The sequence below is a fragment of the Centrocercus urophasianus genome, unplaced genomic scaffold (assembly GCF_019232065.1).
Source record: "Centrocercus urophasianus isolate 14NV4802_14NV808 unplaced genomic scaffold, USGS_Curo_1.0 seq_23, whole genome shotgun sequence".
In the NCBI taxonomy this organism is placed as follows: domain Eukaryota; kingdom Metazoa; phylum Chordata; class Aves; order Galliformes; family Phasianidae; genus Centrocercus; species Centrocercus urophasianus.
In genome coordinates, this window is record NW_024884789.1 from 2,666,150 (window position 1) to 2,689,488 (window position 23,339).

The window sequence follows — 23,339 nt, forward strand, 5'->3', positions numbered from 1 at the left end:
GAGGTGGATTAGAGAGCAAGTGATCATTCTACCATGCAGTGATTTTTTTTTCTACTTGTTGATGCATGCTTTTGTCTGCTATTCTATTCAGAAAGAAATTGGGAGTGTATAATCATTTTGTGGCATTGGGCCTTAAAAATAGCTGAGGCTGTGTTACAGTTAGCTGTAATTTGAATGAGCAACCATTTCTTTTTCTTGAACTTCAGATATCCTGCTGATACCAGTTAGCTGCTCTACACCTTGAATCCTAAGTTTTTAGTGGATACGTAGAAGTCCAGAGCAGAAGGAGAATGTTTTGATGTAGTCAGGCACTGGTGAGGAGGCTGCATGTTCCTGTGGCTGGAAGCAGATTGGGCCTTGCTGGCTGTGGCTGTAACTTCACTGGTGTCTGTTCTTAGTTCCCTTCTTCAGTTCTTGCTGGTGTCCACTGAGAAGTGAATGCCATAAGGAAGGTGTCAAGGAAACAACTGTGTCAAGCAAGGCCCTTGCAGCTGAAGTGTGGTTTCTTCTTTTTTTTCTTCAGGAGATCAGTGTTTTGAAAAGAACCTCTCTATTGTTGTATGGATGAAAACTGCAGCTGCAAGGTAACCACTGCACAGAGCTTTGGATATAATGCCCACAGGAGCCAGTGGAGGGATGAGTGCCTATGAGTTTTGAGTTGACTTCCATGGTGATTTCACAGGTCTGAGCTGTCCCAAGATCCTGGTTGCTCCTTTAGCTCAGGCTGTGCTAGCACATGATCTTCAATTGGGCTGACTTCTGCAGCGAAGGTTTTGCCCTGCTGGAAGACTCAGAACCCTGATCTGGTTCACATTTTGTCTTGCTTCTAATCTAAGCAGCTTGACCCTCAAACTGGGTAAATCAGGGTACCGATCTGTACAGCTTTTGGGGTGATGCTGTGCTGTCAGTCTTTTGAGGAAGCTGTTCAATGAAATATTTGGAAGTAGCACTGCTGACAGACCCAAATGTGAGGAATAGTTTTTTTTTTTTTTTTTTTTTTTTTTTTTTACTTTTGGCACATTTCTCTTGGTATATTTTTCATAAATAATAAACGTCTTTCGGCCTCCCACACCGTGATCTTGATTCAAACTAAGGAAGAAACCTGCTTGTATTCTCTTTAGATTGTGCTTTTACTCTTGGCTGAGATGAAAACGCCACCAATAATCCCAATTTCCTCTCTCACCTCCTTCTTGGTTTCCATTTTGCACCTTACCTTTTTGATTTTAAATGAAATCAAGTCATTGTTATTTCTGAAAGTTTATTTTAAATTAGTCCGACATCTGGATTTAATAGCAATGTCCAAAACATGCTGTACATGTATGCTGATCTTTTAAACACAAACTAGATGACTTTTAGGAGGACTCTGCAATTTTGCTTATTTGTGGTATTTGTCAAACTGCATCTAAGCACTATAGCAAGGTGACTGAAATTGCAGAGAGGAAGACAAGGGAGAAATACCCTTGAAGGGCTAGGAGTGAAGATTGTTTTTCAGAGGAGTATGGGAAATACTGTTGGAAGGGAGGTAGGAGGAGCAGGAAGGGACTCTGCAGTTACAGCAGAGACATGCCAGAAACCAGACAGAGCTTTTGGTGTGTAATTGGAAAAGGCCATTTGGGGTGGTTGCTTTGGAATTGTACATCTGCTGGGTTGCCGTAAGAAGCACTTGAATGTAAGAAGCTTTTTATGGAGGCTTCAAAATAGCTCTGTTGTGCTTATCGTGAGACTAGGGGCTATATATACATCTATTTAGTTTTTTGCTGTACTGAGGAATATTTCGAAGACTGCTGGACTACTGAAGGTGATAAGATCTTGCTGCTCTGCAGATGACTAGTCGTAGAGAGGTAGGAGCCTGTGAGGAAAAGCCAGCTAATGAACTTGTGCAGTGCTGCATGCATTTCATGCTGAGGATCCACTGGTGTACCTCTCTTCTCCTGTCAGCTAACAGTCCTGAATTCTATGGAGTTTTTGGCCAGATAGTCTATGTAATACACTGTCAAAGTGACAGCTAGAAGAGAATGTCACTTGGGCCTAGTCACGCACAGCATGTATGTGCTGTGCTGTAGAGTGGCTGTTTCAGCTGTTATTTCACATGAATTTGCCTGAGCTCTTAAGCAGGGAACACCTGACTCCTAAAACAGTGCACGGTTTGGTTATGCATGCTCCCCTGAATGTAAACTCCTCTGACAGCCTGCTGCCCATGTTTTATGGCCTCTCGTGCTTTCACAATAACACTTAACATCTGCACTACAAAATTTCTAACATCAATTTGTTCAAATAAAGAATCCACCAAGCATTTAATCCTCGTTTTAATGGCTGATGTTTATTTTAGTTTGGGATTTTGTATACTCGTGGAGCGTTTCTTTGCCCATAGTCCATAAATCACAAAGGGCAGGAGTGAGACTTCCCTCTGTGCTGGTTTCTTTCTGGAGTGAGGCTCTGGAGATTTTTGTTATTATTTTTGCTACTTCTGTGCAGCTCACTTATCTCAGGTAGGAGTTGCAGATGTGTTTAATGAGGTTTTTTTTCCTGTTTCTGATCTCCTTTTTAAATATCTCTGGTACAGAATGCTTTTTGCTGTAAACCTTCTCTCTTTGTTCTGTCTGTGATTGTTCGTCCATGAAATTAGTAGTTTTGTGTTTTGTCCATGTGCTTGATTATGCTGGAAAATTGTTGATGTGTGTGGGAGGCAGGAAGATGCAAATAGAGACCACTCACAAAGTAGCTTTCTGTGAATGAAGAAAAGTTGCCTTAAGCAGAATTTGCAAACTTGAAAGAAGAAAATAAAAAGAGGGGACTTGTGTTTGAGTAGTTTGTGTTGCTTTGCTGTACCTCCTCAGTAATGTATCATTAATGGCTACCTGAGCTCTTAGTAGGCTCCTTTGAGTCTGCTGCACTTTGCCTTCTTAAGTTCTCAGTAAGCTTGTGGTTAGAGACTGTTAGGGAGAGAATGAGGGTAAGAGTCCAGATTCTTGATGTTAGGTCACTCTGGCTGTGTTTCTAGCTGAGCCTGTGGGGTGGTAGTTTTCCACACACAAGTTCTAATCCCTGCCACCCAGTGGAAAGCAGCCAATCCACAATTTCAAGTAAAACTCACAAAGGGATGGAGTCCAGAGGCTTTGTGTGAACCGAGACTCCCCAGCAATTTGCCAGAGGTCCCTTTGCTGCTGCTTTCCAGAAATCACACTTTAGTTTTATGCAGCTGCTTTCTCCAAAGAGGAGCTGAGTGCAATGGGCCAAGCCTTGCCAGTGCTCTCATCTGCCTCCAGAGAAGGGACTGCACCAGGCAGTTGCATGGCAAATGACCGTGGCATGACCTTTTCTCCACAGAATGCAAATTGCAGTCTGGCACAGTGGCTTCCTTGCAGACAAAGCGGTTTCTTTTCAAAGATAAATTTTTGAAGTGGCAACTGTGAGGGCTCTAATCTTGTTTTCTTCAATTAAAGCACTTTTTCATTACATATTCAAGGTTAGACTGAGACTTACTTAAATGAAGGCCTAGATCCTCGTAAGAGCAAGATTCTCTGGAGGGAAGAGATCTATACCAGCTGAAAACAGCAGCGAGTTAGCAAAGCAAGAATTTGATGGAGGAACTTTGCTGTTTCCAAGAAGGTTCTGGTTGGCAGCAGCAAGACCTGGAGAGTCTGTTCTTACTGGAATGATCTTCTGCTTCTCTGATTTCCAAACCCACCCTGCACCTCCCCATTATTTAAATGATAACCTTGAAAATCCTGCAGCAAAAGATGCAGTTCTGCAGAAGGAGGGAGGTATGGGCCCACGAATAGAGTGGAACAGAATGAAGAACAAAACAGAAGAGCATGGGGGTATTTCACAGAAGTTGAAGTCATCTCTGTTTCATGTCTTTCTATGTTTTATTTTTTTGCCTTTCTTGAGCGCTTAGAAATATGCAGATTCTGTGTTCTGAGGCAGCTTTGTCTGCAGTCCTTGTCGAAAGAAGCCTTGAAACTTGATAATTTTAATCTTTGATTCTAGCTCCCATTATTTATGAGCACCTCAGGATTCTTTTTCCTCTTGTCGAGAGGCTCCTGTCTGTCTTGTCTGACCCAGGGGGAATATTTCCAAACCCTTTTTCAAAACATTGAAATCAAATTTCATAGTCGTTGTCTCAGTTTAAAATATATACCAAGTGTTGACAGCTGATGCCTTGGGCACAAAAGCACGTACAGAGCAATGCTGGAATAACTGCTAGACAACTGAGAACAGGGTTGGAATGCAAATGTGTCTATTGACAAATCAGGAAATGGGATAAAATGGCAGTGTCCATTTCAGCATGGCTCTGGGACAGCTACAACTGGTAGAGATGTCACCTTGAATGCCAGGAGGTCTGGGAAATTGGGGATCTGGATGCTAGAGCATCTACCAGGTTGGGAAATTCAAGTGGAATTATGTGAGACAGCTGGTAAAATAGGCTGTGGGATCGCTGAGCTTAGATCAGTGCCCCTTGTTTGTGCTGCTTACTAAGAGAAGGTCTCAAAATAAGTCTGCAGAAAACTAAAAAGGGACTAAATGCTTTAGGAAACAAGCAGCACGTGTAATGAGATGAGGTATCTGTCTGATCATCCAGAATGATTTACCCTGTGTCGCTTTTGTGTTGACTATTACCTTTACAGTGCTATGGGACCTTTTCTATGTTCTGCTCCCTTTTTCACTGGAAGAAATTGGTGCTAACAGCAGTGTCAGTATCTTATCCATAGCATGCTGCAGACTGAGCAATAAGCAGATATAATTTCTGTGAAGCCTTGGCATTTGTATTTTTTCTGTAAAATACATTTGTTTTAATGACTTCATTTGCTTTTCTTTCATTTTACAATTGAAAACATGATTATATTTCTTGTGACTGAGATGGAGTTGATACAACTTCAGATCTGAACTTGATTTCTCCTTTCATGAGCAGTTAATGTCTCAACTGCTTTGCACATCTGCCTTTGAGCTGTGAAACAGTTCATTCACCTTTCAATTTGGAACAGGACGACTTACTAATGTATTAATCTCTCATTTTGGAGGAGAGGAGGTTTAACCTAACTGATGTGCTTTAATTTTTGTGTTAGCAGTAGATGACTTAATGCTTTATTTTGCAGTCCTCAGCGTGGGTCATACTTACAGATTCTTATAACTTAAGACCAATAAGGATCATCTCGTTTAGAGGTTCCCTGCTTTTGGTATTTGTGCCACAATAAAGAGGCACGTGAGCTCTCTGCACGTAGGTGGCCAATGACTGCAGCTGCTGGTGCTGGTGCTCATGCCAATAGCAACAAATGAGCAAAGAAAGCTTGAAACGCTCTTATCTAGCCTGACCCTCTGCACTTCTGGGTTTTATCCAGAGACTTCTGCAGTTGGCCAATAACACGTGTTCCAAAACAATCTGAATTTAAAGAAAAAAAAAAAGTGATTAGAGCGTCATCTTTGTCATACTCTCTGTTCTGTGAAGTGTCATACTCTGTGTTCTGTTAAATTGCTATAGTAACACTGGTAGCAAGTTAGAATGAAGCTGATTGAAATACTGGCTCCAGGAATATTTTACAACTTCCTTGGCTTAGAACAGCCTGCAAATTCTGCAGTGTGTTGTATCCTACAATAGACTCTCCTATCCTGAAGTTTTCTTCAGGGGACTTTTCCTTTCTTAGAGCTTGTGGTGGAATTACATTGTTGTGGAATGTTGTTTTTTTCACAAGCAGGACTTCCAATCTCAAAAATTTTTGTAAGTGCCTGACTTCTTGGTTTGAATTACAGCTAATTCTTTTCTGTTTTGAATTTTTTTTCCATCCTCTTTCATGTTTTCATGAAATCTAGTAATTTCATATAGATCTACTAAAAAAAAAAAAAAGTACGTGCAGCGGAACGTGTAAGTTGCAGATTAAAATAAGCAAATAACTTTTTAATTAAATGTCATTGAAATCTGAATTTCCTTAAGCCTGTTTGCTGAAAAGAACATAAACATTTTACTGTGACTTGCCAGCTATAGAATTCCCTGATAGATTTTTTTTCTTTTAGAAAAGAAGAGGCAAAAGAAGATGAAATCAACCAGTGACTGGAGGGAGAGAAGAAACGCCATTCGGCTGACCAATGAGTACACGGTAGAAACTTTGGTGGTGGCAGATGCTGATATGGTCCAATACCACGGTGCAGAGGCTGCCCAAAGATTCATCCTCACAGTTATGAATATGGTGAGTATGCACTTTATTGTCAAAAGAAGCAGCAGGAGTAAAAGGATTTTATCTAGGGTAGGTTAAAGCTGGCTTTCTTGGCGACTGTACTGGGCAACTGTTTTGACTTTGAGGTATGAGGAAGGGTTTTATTTTTCTCATGTTACATCTCACTTCTCCCTCATCTGTGTGATTCCAATGACATTACAATACGAAAGCTATTCTGAAACTGACCTTGGGATTTTTCATTTGGGAAGCATTCCATGATTATTCAGGAGTGGTGTGTTCTGCCATATTTTTGTACTCCTGTTGTTTATGTTGGAAGGGAGGTTCCCAGAATGGATAAATGGTCTCACCTGACATGTTTCTTGTTTTCTTTATTATCATCATTTTCTAAAGATTATATTTCCCAGTGTGTGTTTGTTGTAAGAGGCAGTCAAATTGTTACTGATGACAAGAGATTCGTATTGATTTACTGCAGATGAACTAGCTTGACTTGAAGTCTTTTAGGGACAGTACCTAGCCTAGATTTTTACATAATAAAAATGCTGCCTTCCTTGACATGTAAAAAAAACCATGTCAAACTCAATACCAAACTACCAGCCAATAGGAATTTCAGCTGATTCCATTCTCCTTACCCTTGGATTACTTTTGAAGCATGAAGTGTTTCTGCTTGTGCTTCTGAGTAGTCTGTGGAGTTGAGCTTTAGAATAATTTTAGGAATTCTAGAGGAAATCTCCCACGAGTGGCAAGAGCTTTTCAAAGTTCTGAGTGCATATGCAGTGTGGGTGTTAATTTGTTAGCTGTCCTAGAAGTACTCACCCTCAGCTAACAAGGAAACACAAAATCTCTCACAGTGGATGCTTGCTCACTCACTTGTTGGCAGTGGCAATAAAAAGATAACTGCCAAATTAGATGTGGATGCTGAAAGCTCTGCTTAGAGACAGCAGGGGTCCTTCCAGAGGCACTTGCTCAAGGAAATCTTGAAGGAAGTTTGTATGCCTGTGCCCATGCTGTTGTAAAATCCAGGCACAGTTCATTCTCCTGACTACAGCTTTGTTGTTGTTCATGAGCAGTAAATTGGCTTGGGGAAAAATAACCAAAACAGCAAACCCAGCTCTTAACAGTAATTGACTGATCATGCTTCCAAATGAAGAGATGAATGACAGCTGCTCAGTGCCTAGCCCAGCCAGGGGACAGCAGAGCTTTTTAAGCGGTCTTATATTTCTTCACCAAGCACTGGTGTGAGGGAGCCCTCCTGTAGTGAAATACTTTGCTGATTAAGCAAGTATTTTATTTCTAACTAGTCTTTTCCATTAATGAGCTGCTTCTCTGTCCCTTCCTCTACCTTTTATTTTGCCATTTGGCATGCTGTGACAGTAGTCACTTAATAGGACATCATTGCATTCCTCGATTTAGTTGGATTGGTTTGTAGGAAATGTCTTTCAGCAAATGCATTCTTGTGACCATCCTTTCAGGTTCTGCTGGCTTTCCTGTGTTTAAGGATGTGTTTGCTAGGGGCACAAGAGCCTTATTCTTCTCAAAGTCTTTGTCTCCCACACTTCTAAATTCACATATTAGCTTTGCAGTGAGCTGACCAGACTTAAGTTCATCTCTGAACAAATCAGCTTCTTAAGTCACTTTGTAGCCTGATGCACACTTAGGTGTAATGCATGTGTCAGGTCAGAGTTTCTTCCATGTGTCAGATGTTGGGACCTCCTGAGGGGTGGGTGAATATCTTTTGTTTGCACTGGGAACCCAGGGATTCTCCTGAAATTGGCTCTTCCATGTTTTGTCATTGTGCTAATAAACCATTGCCATTGTGCCTGCCGGTTCTGCCAGGACTCAGATCGTTGTGGCTGGGAGAGCTCTTAAATCTTAAGCCTAATCATGTCTTGATTGTTCTAATACCAAAAGATCCATTCTTTCAGTGTAGATGTTAATGTATCTCTGTCTTCCATGTATTTTTGCCTTTCTCTCAAAATCATTACATTTAAGTACACTAAGAGGCCAAGTCCTAAACTAGAACTGGCCACAAATGCTGCTCTCTGTCCAGCCTGAGAAGTCCTGTAGTACACCTCAGCAACATCAGCTTGCTCTTGCTAGGTGTGACTTTGCATATGAGGATGTGCTGATGGGTTGGAACCTCTAGGCCTGTTTTCTGAACAACTGCTGAAGCTTAATTTCTAATGGATTTAGCTGATAGACTTGTAAGCTAGGTTTTGATGCTTTAGTGTGAGCTCAGCCATTTATTAGACATCAGAGAGTGCACATGGATGAAAAGTATTGGCTGAAGATACATTTATTTGATATCTCTGAAGGTGCAAAGTCCAGCTGAAATGCTTCCCACTGTTAAGTCATTGCTCCTGGGGGTTCATCTGTGTGGTTCTTCTGATGTCTGGTAGGATTTGAATTTGTTCCAGCTTCTCAGTCTTCATAGAGGCACTGACAGTGTCCTTCACCTCTGTCTGCCCACCTGCTTTCCCACACTTGTGGAAGCTGAGTACCTTTCAGGGCTCCTCCTTCCTGAGGAAAGTGGTTGAGAAAGGACAGAAAGCTCAGAAGATACTGAGGAATAATAATTGGCAAACACGTAGATCACGTAATTGCATGAATCTTTTTTATGATGCTATAAAAGAAGGTGAAATTTGAGGAAATCAAAGAGAATTTTAGCATTCCATTTGCCATAATGAAAGCAGATCTTCACACTATCAAAAGGGGCTGAAGAATAATTTAGAAAATGTATTTTAGGAAGAGAGATGTGGCTCAGGTAAGCCTTAGCTGATCTTTCAGCCACGCTCTTTGGGTAGTGCTCAAGCTAGACATGACAGATCTGTGCGTGTCAGCTCCTTGTTCATAAAATTACTGTTCAAGGGACATGACAACTGTGTTTCTTTGGGAAAATCCTCCTGATTTCTTTGATACAGTGTCAGTTGTGCTCTCTGTAACCATGCAGCAAAGGCCAGGCTGCTGGGGACCTCTGCTTGCTGCCTGCCTCAATAGATTTCTGTCAGCCTTCTGTGACACTTTAGCTGGGGGACAGGATTTGCCCCATGATATTAGGCAATGCTTATTCAGCTATGCTGCAGGATGGCGGGCTGCCTCTAAAAGAAACCAGAATGTTAATTTTGGCTTGAAGGCTTGCATTTAAGCAAACAGAACGTTACTGGTCAGGGGTATATTAACTCCTCTCTATAAGCCATTACATTTACTGTCAAACCACAAAAAAAGCATTAAGAGGTCTTATTAATGCATTTTATATTTATAGACGTTTCAAGCAAAGTGATCTGCCTTCAAGTACTTAATATCTATTTATGTTACAAGAATTTCTGAAAGAGAAAACTACAAAAAATTACAAAATAGTGTTTTATTGCTCCTTTGGTGAATGAAAATCTGGGGTGTGGGGGAGATGTGGGAAGAAATTCCTAAGGGAAAAAAAGCAAAACTCTTCTGCGATCCAGAAATAGCAGGTGGAGCTTCATGGAAGAAATGGTGATGTGTTATTTAATGATGCTCTGCGGTTCTGACCATCCCCCCCGAATAGAGAATAGATTCACATTATGCTTACTTGTTATTTCTGAATGTCATTGTTGAGATGCGAGCCCTTCCATTTGATAAACTAGTATTTGAAGCTGTATGACAGCTTTTCCCAGATGACAGAAGGATTTTGCTCTGAAGTACTCTGTCATGTATGAGCGGGAGCTGAACTTGAGGCTTCTCTGCTTACAGCTGGGAGATGTCAGTGCATTGTCTCTCTCCTGTTTCTCTGAATCTGCTCACAGAACTGTATTTTTGGAGCAGGTTCTGAAAGGTTAAGTGTGCAGTTTTCTTGCAGTTTTCTGCTTTTGTGTTTTTGTTTGTTTGCTTGTTTTTGTCTGTGAGAAGTGACCGATAAGGCTAGAAGGAGATTCTGTCCTCTTAGACAGGTATACTGGCCTCTATTGTGGCAGATCTTCACAAATAGAGCCTTTGGCGTAGTAATTTAATAGTTGCTTTCTTTGGCCTTGGGATTCTTAGATAAAAGTGCATTTTTGGAGCTTTGGAATAACTGAATGTGCCTTTTTCTGAGAGAGCAGAGCACCCAGGGATGCAGGGATAAGTTGCTATACTTGACTGTGTGTTAGGTTTTCCTGCAGCTGTTCCTAAGCTGTGTGATCAGTGTGAAAGCCCTCTGCAGAAGCAAGCAGTAACTTGAGGTTAGTGATCTTGTGGATGCAATTAAGAGGGAAAGTTTTTATGTTATTCTTGAGAAGTAATACTGCTTTACTCTCTGAAGCCTTCTTTAAGATTCCACAGCTTGTTTTTCATCTTAGATTTTCCCTTTGAGAGATTTTTCTACGTTGAAGTTACAAGAAGATAAAAAACATTTTTATCATGCACGTATTGATAGATTTACATCTCCATGCTCCTGGGGGCTGGCACGTAAAAGAGCTGCTGCTGATAATCAGCTCTCTTGTTCTGATCTAGAATTTTCATTATTGGAATGGAACGTAGGGGAATAAGGCATGGATATTTGATCGCTTTCTACAGATTTCTCTGCAGCAGTCCCAAGATTAAAAAAAAAATAAATAAATCAACTGTATCTTATAAAGAAAATGAACGTGCCCTTCTTTATAATGTTTAATAGGGAAATTTGAAATCTTGGCTCCAGGTAGATGTTAGAAATCCTATAGTGCTTTTCAAAACAATTCAAAGACAGCTTCAGTAACGCAACCAATGCTCCTGCTGTCCGAATATCTTCCAGCAGCCAATGGAATGGGAAGGCTGGAGCTTGAGTGCAAGGTTTGAGGGTGGCGGGGGGAGGTAGAGGAAAAGGAAGAAGAATGTGGTGGGGGAATTCAATAAAAAAAAAAAAAAAGCAATTCAGGCAATTCACCCTCAGGGTTGTTGTGCTGAACATCTGACTGAACACATGCGTCTCCCTCCTACCATCCACCTGCAGAGGAAGCTCTTGAGAATTTAAAAAGAAAAAATTATACTAATGTAATTTAGTTCCTCTCTTAGCCCAATTCCTCATGTCTGGGTCGCACTTTCTGCGTGCTGGGGCAGGTCTGAACTGCTTGTGCTAAAACTGCATTTATTCTGTTCTGCTGATGTCAAAACTATAAAGAGAAAGAAGGGCAGGAGGAATGCAGATGGAGAAGGAGGAGGAGAAGAAAGATGATTTGGGCTTCATTCTTTTCTCTAGGGCATTCTTTGCATTTGGGCTGTGTCAGGGAAATATGTACGAAGGGAGATGTCAGATAAGCTTTACTTTTTTTCTGCTGCAACTCTTCTTCCACTGTTCTATTTTCTAAGACTCTACCATGCCTGTTTACAAAGCACTTTATCTGGGCTTCGTAGAATGGAAGTTATACTAATGGTTTACATTCAACAGGGTAACTGCTGCTCGTGACTGTTTCAGCTGCATTGACAGTTTTTCATCACATCCTTCAGTCCAGTGAGCAAGAACTTTCTGTTCCAGCTGAACTGCTCTCTGGTGCTGCAGTGGTAACCTAAACCAGTAACTTTTGGATTTTGTTCCATGGCAGAGTTTAGCAAACTGTTAGTGGGTTTCATGCAGCTGACTTCTGTTTCCAGCTGTCTCATTTAATTAAAAGGTTCTAAAATACCCCAAATACTCTTTATTTTCCCATAGCCACAAGGATGTGATAATGCATTTGCAAGCTTGGGGAAGGGTGGCCCATGGTATTGCAAGTGGGAAGGGAGGAGTCTATGAGTCAGTCTCTATAAATTCATGCTGTTTGTGCAGCAATAAATCTTGAGAACATCTGCACTGGGAAATGCCATTCCTCCTCCCCTGGTACCGATTATCTCAGCCATCTCACATGGTCCTGTTAGCTCGTGTGCTGTTGGTAGCCAGTTGGTTGCTTTGTGTGGACAGACTTTAACCTGTTGAATGATTTTCTTGTAGGCTAGAGGAGAAGGACAGAAGGTGGTCATTGCCACGATGGGGTCTGATTTCAAGCAGGAAAGACCTATGAATTTTTATTTCAAATGGACTCTTGGGCTCCATAATAATGGTCACAACCTACCTTGAACAGTCTGATTTGATGTTGTCAATGCGCAGCCAAAAAGTCAGTGATTCACTCGTACTGAACTTAGTCTTGTACTTCTTTGTCAAGTCATTTAAGGACTGGTCGCTTTCTCAGTGAGGTTCCTTCTAGACTTGAACACAATGCTTTGAGACAGTTTAGGTTTTTATTTGTTAGGCTAATGTGTAGGGGAATAAACCCTTCTTGCCAATACACCCAAATTTATTCTTCAGTGATAACGAGCAATCTGTCACTATGAAAGGTTTTAAGCTCAGCACTGTGATGTTAGGCAATTTGCAGTATATTTATCTGTACGTGCATTAAAGTACTGATTAAAAGTATATAGGAACTGGTCTTACTGCACTAAAACAAACTTCTGTCTCTCCCTTTTAATCCAGTCAAAGCCCATGGATTGAAAGGTCTTGTTCAGTCTCTGAGGCATTTAGAGTAGGGGAATAAAGGAACTTGCTGCCAGACTTGTGATAAGAAAGGCTCTATCTCCTCCTTAGGTGGCATAATGTTTAAATGCTTTGTTTGTACTGAAGTAGAACAGCCACTTCTACCAGAATCTCTTAATAGAGTAAAAGATCATTGTTCCTGCTGCATAACAAATACCACCATGACTACAGGGCTTCTTTGGCATCCATTTAAGAAAATCAGCATGTAAATCTTGAATAAACATGCCAACAAAAGCCTCTTTTGCATAGAAAGTGACTTTTTTGTTTAGTATCCATTTTTGTGCTATTGCCAATTGTGTCCAGTGCTTCTCCAATCGCTGGTAGATGCAAATACAAATAGAATTAAATTAACCTTTGGATGGAGAAGAGAAAAGAATGAGGGACTGACAACTTTGGAAATGACAAGATACATTTTCCAGCAACTGGGTTACATGATGCAGGTTCTGTCAGTGAAAACTATCTTTTGAAGTCAGTGGTGTTTGGATCTATCTGTGCAGGGTCTAGAGGCAGGCAGCTTGTCTCTTTTGATGGAAAGCTCATAATCCATTAGGTTTACTGATAAGTTCTTATCTGCTATACTGCTATTTTATGGCTAGAAACTTTAAAGGATGCTCAGAGCAAGCAGCGAGTGAGCTAGACAAATCAAAAGCATCCATCACAGGATCATGGCAAATATTCATTAGCCTCTCTAGTGCTGTGTGAGAGACTGACTTGATCAGCTCAGTGCCCCACTGACTCACTCAACTGAATAGCCAGCTCTCCCTTTATAGATAGGTCAACTGTCAGAGCCCTTCTCTGCAAGCACGAAGTTTACACCCCCCACCCAAACTCTCCTCGAGTCAGTAGTGAGAGGCCTCAGCTTCTCTACCCACGTACCCCTGAGGTAAGTAAATAGTACCAGCACTTTGTGCGTTTGTATACCAACCGCAGGGCAGATAAACGGCTCATTGTGCTCATGCTGAAGGTCAGTGGGTCAAATACTGAGCAGCGTCTGTCTTGAAATCTGTGCCTAAATTATAGGAAACATTTAAGAGTATGATTAAATCCCATTCCAAACACTAAAGTGCTTAAGAACTCTCTTACACTGAACGCATTCCTGAGTATTTGCACAAATAGGAAAAATACCAAGTGTTGAAAACATAATATCCAAAATATGTTCACATCTTGAGTGTTTTGTAGGCAGTTCACTGGGCCTTTGTGGCATTTCTAGGCAAATGAGACATGAGTGGGAAATGCAACTTACCTGGGGCTGAGTCCTGTAGCCTCTGCTTAGGCTCTCTTCAGTGGTCTTGATTTGATCGATTGATTGATTGAGAAGGGAATGCAATGTTCATCCAAAAGTTATTATGGGATATTTTAAATCTTTTTAAAATGAACCTCTCATTCATCTTTTTCTTTTTTGATACAATGTGATCAATGATTTGTACACAAAGAAATAGTGAAATAAAATTCTGGCATCATCTTATGTTCTAATCTATAGAAATGGCACGAAGTATCTGAGCTGGAATGCAAAATCTGGAGAAAGTAGTAAGGTAGTTTCTGGTGCTATTTTTGTATTTCCTGAGGCTTGTGTCATTATGTGCTGCCTTATTACTATTCTCTTCTTATGTAAGATATGAAAATAACAGAGGGAAATTGCTTTTCCATTCTATTTCCTGAAGTCTAAAACACACCATTATTTCATCTTGTATTCAGATATCTCTGATATTTAAATGCTAAAGATCCATGTTAGTTGGGTGCTTCGTAATGTTCTTGAGACTTTAGTTTATGTTTAGAGTTCCTTTGAAATATTTCTTTACTTCATTACTCAGCAATTATGTTCTCTCTCATCCCGTCCAATTAAAGGTATCTTTCTTTTTTCAACTAGATTATGGGTTCTTTTTCATCAATTTTGTTTGTTTTCTAATGTTTCTGTCCCCGAATGCTGAACCTCACTCAGATTAGTCTGTTACAAGCTGGTCAGTTGATGAAGCCAAATGCTGTATAGAAGGAACAAATGTACTGTATTTCTGTAAGCTACACTGTAGCGTGTGGAACTGTGAGAGTAGCAATACAGTAGCTCTTAAAATTCTTTATTGTAGTGGCACAACCCATTTGGTTTCAGTTTGGGTCAGGATTGTGAAGGAGAACTGTCTAACTTCAGTCATAGTGCTTTTAACTGCTACTACATCTTGGCATTGTTACTGATGTACTGTAGATGTTTTCTTTGCACTTTAACAGGTGTACAACATGTTTCAACATCAGAGCCTTGGAATTAAAGTCAGCATTCGAGTGACAAAACTAGTCCTACTTCGCAGTCGACCTGTGAGTTCTGATTCATTTTTACCCTCTGCTATAACTGTACTACTGTAGTTTTACAGGCAGAGCAGGATCTGTGTCCTGCGTGGGTGAGAAGTATGGGGTGCTTGGCCACAGGATCACAAAATGTAACTAGTGTGTGCCCTGCTACGCTAGGTAGTGTTACAGATGGAAGTACAAGGGGCCACAGAAGTGGGAGGAACTGCAGTCCTCTTATGTAGCCTTTCTGAAAAATCTTTGCTTATAGTTGTGAGACAATCTCAGGAGTTAATTGTTAGAAAAATCATATGGCTCTGGGATCAAAAATAAAAATGCCTGATTTAGGAGACTTTGAAGCTTGTGACTGCTGCCGGCTGATGGAATTTGTTCTGTATATCAAATGGCAGAGGTCAATGTGGATTATGAAGCTCCTACTTCACCCTCACAGGTGAAGTTGGTTTCATGCTTTTTCATTTTCTAATGTTTGTGTATTTGATCCTCAGTTGTTTGGTGTTTTCTTTTATTATCAGAGGTATAATGATTTTGTAAACACTGTGATGAATATTTGTTCTTTTGTATCCCTTTCTATACAAAAGGCCAAGTTATCTATTGGGCATCATGGAGAGAGGTCTCTGGAGAGCTTTTGTCACTGGCAAAATGAAGAATATGGTGGAGCAAAATACCTTGGTAACAACCAGGTTCCTGGTGCGAGGGATGACACCCCTCCTGTGGATGCTGCAGTTTTTGTAACCAGGTATAATGAGGCTAGGTTTATCGGTTTCCTTAAGCAATACTGGCCTGTAGTCTGTGTTGGGATCATCTGGTTCAGCAGTTTATCCAAGAAAAAGATCCATTGATTATGATATGTTTGCTGCCTATGTGCTGTTTGGAGGGCTCAGATGCTTCAGGTGAAGTGTTTGGTTTTTTGTATACTTAACAGTACTGTGCAAAAGCTTTATCACAGTTGTCTTGATAGCATGTCATAGTCAGGATACAGTTAAGACATGTCTGTAGAACCCTGTAGAAAAAGGGTGATAGAAAAAGGGTGATACCTTTTTCTTAGATCAGGTGGTAGAAGTGGAAAAGAGGTGAGGTTTAGGAAGACACAGGTCTTCATCCTGCAAGAAAGAAGCTGCCAAGTTGAGAATGTGGGTAAGAACAAGCACCTTAAATTTGATTAGGTATGCATATTAAGCACTCTGAGAGGAGGAATAGTTGGTACCTCTGGAGCATACAGTGTGTTGGTAGCAAGGAGATGGTGAGGGAGCTATCTCCTAAAGAAAGAGTGAAATGAATACCAGAAGCTAAATTAATTTTCTCTTTTCCTTAGGAAATAACTACTTTAACATCCCCCCTCTGTCAATCCTCAAGTCAGTCATTCTTAATTTGTCTGTATGTTTAAAACCTGCTGCATTTATTTCAGGCATGAAACAGTCTGTGTAGGAATGTTACAGAGGGTTTCCTTGTACCTGCAGCACTGCTTACTGATGAAGCAAACAAATTGGAGTATGGCCCAGATACAGTAAACAAAAAGGATATCTTTCATGTTAACCCGTAGTCTTTTCTCCCTGTACTTTCCCTACCTGAACTCAACCTCAGAGTAAAATGCAAATTCCATGTTCCCTACGCTCATTGTAAGTTATGAGCAGCAAATATCTGGTTGTCTAAACTGTGTATTTTAAACTTAAGAATGCATTGTTTCAGAAATTACTACTGAATAATTAAAGTGAGCACAAAAATGTAGTGTAAGATGGCTTCTTTATTGCTTGAAAGACACTACTTCCTACCTTCTTCTTCCCTAGATTGAGACAGGAAATGTTTGTACTGCACTTAGATATTCCTCACCTGTGCTACCTTTTTTTCCCTGCCATCAGTAACTAGAAATGCGTGCTTTTGCATAAGCTGCTGTTTTGACTGCAATTGTCTCTTGTGTTAACAGTCACATTGCAAACTGTCCACTGGATTGTGGTGAGTGTTCAGTAAAATAGCTGGCAAGCAGGGCATGGGGCCAGCAAAGCTGTGACGAGTGCACCTTCACAGATGTGTGCAATCCCCCCAGATCTTTTTCTCTCTATCATATTCACTGTAGCCCAACCCAAGCACCTAAGCAACTAGTTAGCATTTTAGGCAGGGTGAGTGGTTCCTTCGAAGTCATTGGGCTGAACATCCTGGTTATAGTTGAGAATATGCTTTATTGGAGCACAGCCTAAATAAATAACTAACATTTTTGTTGAACTCATCTGGGCATCGAGTTGTCCTGCATGACAAGTGAGGCATACAGAATCTCTTCTGATGTGTTCTGAGCACTGGATGAAGGGAATGAGTGGAGCATTTCATCTGTGCATTCTGTCTGCAGCTTACAAATTGAATGCATAATGTCATGTTAAATGAATTGAACTCAGGCGTTTGAGGAAGAATTGCAGAGATGTTCATTGGGTTCAGTAAATATGTAGCTTTTGTGATTGGAGTAGTTGGAAAAGTACAGGTTCAATTGGGTCAGAAGCTAGGTTCAGATTTTGTGAGAAAGTTCAGGCCAAGGAGCACATTGTTCTGTGTAAGAGCAGCATTTCTCTGTTTGATAGGTCACCAGTGTTCACTTGTATCCTTCCACCCTGCTTCTGCTGCAAAGAGGATGCTGTGTTCTTGGAAGACTTCTGGCCAAGCAGCCCGATTCCTTTGTCAGGGTTTCTACTCTTGGCTTTGGCAGCGTGTGTCCCTTGACCCTCTCCAGACTACAGTGACCAGTAGAGGGTATGGGAGTAAAAGCACGTCCAGCACAAGCAATAGAACCAGAAAAAGCAGAAGCTGAATTTTCAGCAGCTGCTTTAAGAGTAGGAATAGATTATTTGAGCTCGATCTCTGGAATCAGAGGACTTTCTTCAGTCTTGCTGCGTTCATTTGAAACGCCGTGGCACGCTTGGTTCTTGGAACTTCACTTGTAACTGGTTTTCCCCATATACTCATTGTATGTGGAAGTAGATGACCTCCTTAAGCTACAGGTAAGGGGAGTACTCTATCTGAAATAATGTGTACACTGCCTTAAGTAGGTAAGGGAGACAGTGGTAAAAATCTCTGAGGGTTTGAATGTAGTGCAGTGGTGTCTAGAATCATCACACTTTTGTTGTTCAAATTCTCATTTTGAACTTACAGAAATTCAAATCTCTGGCATTTACAGGTAATACACTTCATATTTTAAAGGGCAGCTGACCAGCATGGTTTCTTTCTGCAGAATCAGTATCTTAGTGATCCTAGAAGCATGTTTCATTTAAAACACATTCCCTCTGTTGATCTTCTATTCTTTGCATTCCTCAGAAAATCTTCAGATATTCTGTTGATCTCCCAGCTTCTTGGTCATTTAGGTCAGTCATTAGAGTATAGGCGATAAGGGAGCATAGCAGAGAATCAATCAGCACTGATAAGAACATAATTCAGAACTGTTCCTCAGCGAAGACTTGTGTTTTTCTCTGATAAACTGCTGCAGTTATTCCATTTGCAGCCTGCTTGTTGTCTCTGCGTTTCTTCAGCTCTTCACCGTCCCATTAAGTGGGCAAGTGAAGCAGTTCCATATGCATTTAGGAAGCTGGGCACATAGTGCTACTAAATATATATTTAGGGTGAATTTTTTTTTTCTTTTTGGCAAGGTTTTGCCTGTTCCCATTTCCTCTATCCTTTAACTTTGTGACCCAGCAGGGTTAAACTGGTTAAAAGATATCATTTGAAGGATGCTGATAACTGACTGTTAAACAGAATACTTGTCATTCATGCTGCACAGTTCAGCTACTGTCCTCCTTTCTTACAGGAAGGACTTGAATTGCAGAATTTAGCTTAGCACAGTTAGGTATTTTTTTCCAGTTCATGTGAGCCAGATGGAAGAGTGACTTTAGGAGGAGTTCTGAGCTTCTTTTCTGGCTCTCTTTATTGAATAAAACAACCCACTTATTGTCATTTTTTCAAAGGAATTGTTTAATCTTGCTAATGAAAACATACTCTATGATAAAAGTGATAATGACTGAGAATTTCAAAGGTCCATAAGAAGTCAGAACACATGCACTACTTGATTCAGCCAATGGCTAAAAATGGAGAGGAAATTTACTTCATTGCCATAGCATGCGATTTCAGTACATTATCCAAGACTTAGTGTGATAAGGTCAGATCTGGCCTTGGATTTGAATGGCAGCTCCTGGAGTGAGTTTTATTCCAATATAGCTATGTAAACCATCCTGCTAACATCTTGTAACATATCCACAGGTGAGACAGATCTTTCTTACTGCCTGTATGGTCTGCAGTCCCTCTCATGATTTTCCAGGAAAGGACTCTATGAATTTCAATGTGTAGATTTTATTTAGGCAGCAACTTGTCTTTGAAAAAAGGCTGAGATCCACTGAGTTCATTTGAACGTGTTTTTATGTTTGGCCAGAGTTTTAGGGTAAAACTTAATAAGTGCAGGTAATTTAAAGCATAGCATCTTCATGCAAAACCTTTTAATAGAAGGAAGTATGGTGTCTCTTGAACTTTATAGGACGGGCTGGGAAATCTCATACTTGCAAGCCCACATGCAGTGAGCTGGGTAATTATGTTCAGTTCTTTTTGCTGACCTATTTCAAGTCCTACTCTGACCAGGCAGCATCACAGCACTCTCTTAACACACAAGATTGTTCTACCTTTCTACGAGTGTGTGCAATTTGTGCTGAATTACTTATAAACCCCTTGTTTTATGGCATGGTGGCAGTTTCTTCAGGAAGCTGCCCACAAATGCCAGACACCCTTCAGTGTAGATCATGGAGTGCAAGGAGCAAAATTTGCTGTGCTTTGTTTGCAGAGCCAGCCAGCCCCTGAGGAGAGAAGCTTCTCTAGCAATGGCCTTTTGCCATTTTCTAATAGTTCAGCTATCTGTTGTCACAAGAAAAGCATCTGTTTGCTTTACCAGTTTATATAACATAATAAGTCCTTAAATAAACCTCTGTCAAGTTGGCCCTGGGAACTCAAGCGGGTGTGCTTTTGCCAGCTCTGTCAGGAGGCTGTCATTAGTCTTCTTTGGAAGGGCTGGAATGCCAAGGTGTCGAGACACAATAAGGCTGCAGTGAAAAATGAAAGCTGGGGCTGGTGTGTGGTCGTAGCTTCCAATTTTGTTTTGTTCCTATCCATTTTTTTTTAACAGGTTGATAGTTACATTTTTCCTAATTGAAGCATTCTGAGATTTCAATATCTGCTTTGCAAGAGGTGGTAATAGTTGTTCTTCCAAGCCTCTGGCAAACTGATTTCTCATTTCTAAAGAGTTTGGTGTGAAGGTTTCGGGTTTGTTAGCAACAATCCTGAGCCTTAAATACCTTTTCCTATAAAGCCCAATTTCATACTTTTTATTCATGGAAGAAGTACTTCTAATCTTTCTCCATTCTTCTTTTTGCCACACTCTTGAATTCAAAATCCTTTCTTGGACTTGAGCATTTCAAACAACGCATTCCAGCTGTACTAGTGTGATTCTCTCACTAGCCTTCCCTTAGGGTGAGGAAAGCCACAACAGAGATTATGGTTTCTTGGCTTCCCTTGGGCTAAGGAACTTCAGAAATGTACATGATGCTTTTCTGTTCCTTTTCATAGCAGATGGTGCTGCAGAGCAGGTCTGAGGATAGTTCCTAAATGTTTAGGTCTAATTGCTTATTAAAATATATTCAAACCATTAATTTAGTTATAAAATACTTCTCTTCCCATGCTTGTTATGCTCTCACGAGGGTTCTCATTACAAAATCTCACTTGAAGTGGTATTACTTAAACAGTGAGCGTCAAGGGTTTTTTTTGCTGCTTCTGTTTAACAAAGATCCGTGGATCTCTGTCAGGATACGTGGATGCCAGTGTCATATGTAGCATCTTCCTGCTTTAGTGAGATTGAGGGAGACTGGATGAGATGTGGAGATAACAGAGAGAAGATCAAGTCCTTTTAAACCTGTGTTGGATTCCAACCATAACATGGCAGAGTTGACAGTAATGTGTTTAGCTGAAGCCTGTTTACCTGGCTGTTGTGTGGGAAATCCTGAAATTCTTTTTTTCTCTACCAACATCTGTCATTGTCTGTTTAGTCCTGCTTCTCTCTTGTCCTTCTGTATTGTAGTGAAAGAAGAACAGAATTTCTGGCTATAGATGATCAGTTCTGTGTTCCCAGGCAGTGACCCCACTTGTCCTTTCCTGCCACTGTTGATAATGCAGTTCTCTTCTCAAAATGAGAGATTCATTATCAATCCAGGTGCTGAAGTCTGACTTCCTAAAGACAGTCTCATATATGATATTGCAGTACTCTTTGCATGCAAAATCTGAAGTATTAAATTAGATAGTAAGACATGGAGCTGATTCACATAATTACTTGTAATCTTGTAGCAGCTCTCAGTGTTGCTGTCTGTGTTGTCATTGTGTAGACTGCACAGCAGTTAAATAAAAACCAAAATCCCTCTACTCCTGTGATATGTAAATCATGCATCACTGCTTTTTCCTAGCATGGAGTCTGGAGGCACAGGATACGTTTGACTTCTGTTCTGTTTTGCTTTCTAGGACAGATTTCTGCGTACACAAAGACGAGCCTTGTGACACTGTGGGTAAGTCAAAGAAGTAGGGGAGAATATTTTGATAGCCAACTGTATGCTGAGAGGAGCTTTTGGGGCAGTCTTTCATTCTTTGATTTAACATAATGCTGGGTTTGCTGTTCTGAATACCTCTGTGATGCAAATACAGATTAGTACAGGGTACCAACTATAGATAATCCTTTAAATGCTAACCCTTCTAGGCACTGGAGGTCTCTGAGTTTAGGAAGTAATCTTAAGTAACCTTATGTTTTTGGAGCAGATGTATAATTAGATAATTAGAGATTAAGAAATAGTCTGTTAGTATGTCTGTAATGTTCCTTCCAGTGCTCCCTCACCTCATTTCTCACAGAAGGATTTGCTAACTAATGAATGTATTTGCAGCTGTAAGAACCTGTGCAACACTCACAGATCAAATTGGCACATAGGCATGGAGAAGAATACCTCACTGTAGGAAAGCCAAGTTAAATCTTCTTTTCCGCCGCCTGCTTCCTAACTGCCTTTAATCTTACCCAAGCCCTGGATTGACGGAGTCCTTACATCTCCACGATCCATCTATTTATTTATTCTACTTAGGTAGCAGTAATCTTCACTGTTTCTGTTCATCTGGTGTGTTTTTTTTTTTTAATCTTGACAGTAGCAGCAGTGTGTGGAGATATAACTCAACATCCTCTCTGTAATGATTACATTAATTTTTTTAAACATGCCTGAAAGTCGAACTGCCCGCTATCCTACGTACTGTGTGAACTTGGAGTGGATCCTGAATTTCAGCTGGTCTTAAACTTCAGGGTTTGCAGAGGCACTTGGAGACCAGGAGTCTCTACTACCAGCAGCAGGTGATGAGGGACGTGGGGTATCCTCAGCAGTTCTGGGGCTGCTTATAGAAGTCGCATTTCAGAATGCAGACCCTTCCCTCTCTGTGTTTTGGAGTCTGATCAGGTGGAAGGAAATAAAGAGCTGAAAAATGCATACGTTTTCTTTTTAAATGTGAGCAAGATTTATATGTTTAAATTTTCCAATGGGAATCTCTCACAGTGCATTTGTTCTTTGTCCAATTGAAAACACACTTCCGCTACTACAGAGGAAGGTTTTTGGTGTCTGCATCTGAAGATGCCTGTGGTAAGATATAATATAGAAATAAAGAAGAAGAAAAGCTGATGGAAGATGTATGCTGACCAAGGTCAGGGCTTTTTCCACTTTCCATTTTTAAAGACAGTGATATTGAAGATCTCTGTTCAGGGGATGATGTAGACAGCATGACAAAGGAAATATTTTTGACTTTTTTTTTTTTCTGTTTGTAAACTACCCAAATACTTTCTTGTGCTGAAGTCTATGGCTCTAGTGGAAAAAAGTGGAAGATCAGAGTGATAAAGATTAAACTTGTTAGATGCTATTTCTGCTGTAGTTTTTTGTAGACTTTGAGAAGATGGATATTCCAATAAGGGAAAACGGTTTGGTCTCTTTGCTCTCTTCAGTCTTGCTTTTCTTTACTTCTGGTGCTAGCATCTTCACTTCTGCATTTCCTATGCCCTGCTGTTTCTGTTGTTTGACCCCAGAGTCAGTGTCCAGATCAAGTCTTTCATCATAAGATACCTGCTTAGTTTTTTTTTTTTAGTACTGTTGAATTAAGTAAAAATTTTGACGGCATCCATTTTCAAGCATTATTGCCTGTGCCCAAGTTGGTGAGCTGCTGCAGTTGTCTCACATCAACTACCTGCTGAGGCCCTTATCTCTGTGTTGCATATTTTGAAATGTTTCTTCAGAACTCTTACAACTAGGAACTGTTCTGGTAGGCCTGCAGTCTGAATGGAGTCCACCCAAGTTACACTATGTGTTGAT

General features: G+C 40.5%; 1 protein-coding gene across 1 annotated transcript in view; it reads left to right on the forward strand.

Annotated features, from left to right (window-relative positions):
- ADAMTS17 (ADAM metallopeptidase with thrombospondin type 1 motif 17) overlaps positions 1-23,339 on the forward strand; it is a 166,633-nt gene that overhangs the window by 18,256 nt on the left and 125,038 nt on the right. Inside the window, exons 5-8 of the mRNA XM_042824518.1 lie at positions 6,010-6,182; positions 14,875-14,958; positions 15,528-15,685; positions 21,472-21,515. Coding sequence (XP_042680452.1) covers positions 6,010-6,182; positions 14,875-14,958; positions 15,528-15,685; positions 21,472-21,515 — 459 coding nt within the window. The remainder of the gene's footprint in view (positions 1-6,009; positions 6,183-14,874; positions 14,959-15,527; positions 15,686-21,471; positions 21,516-23,339) is intronic.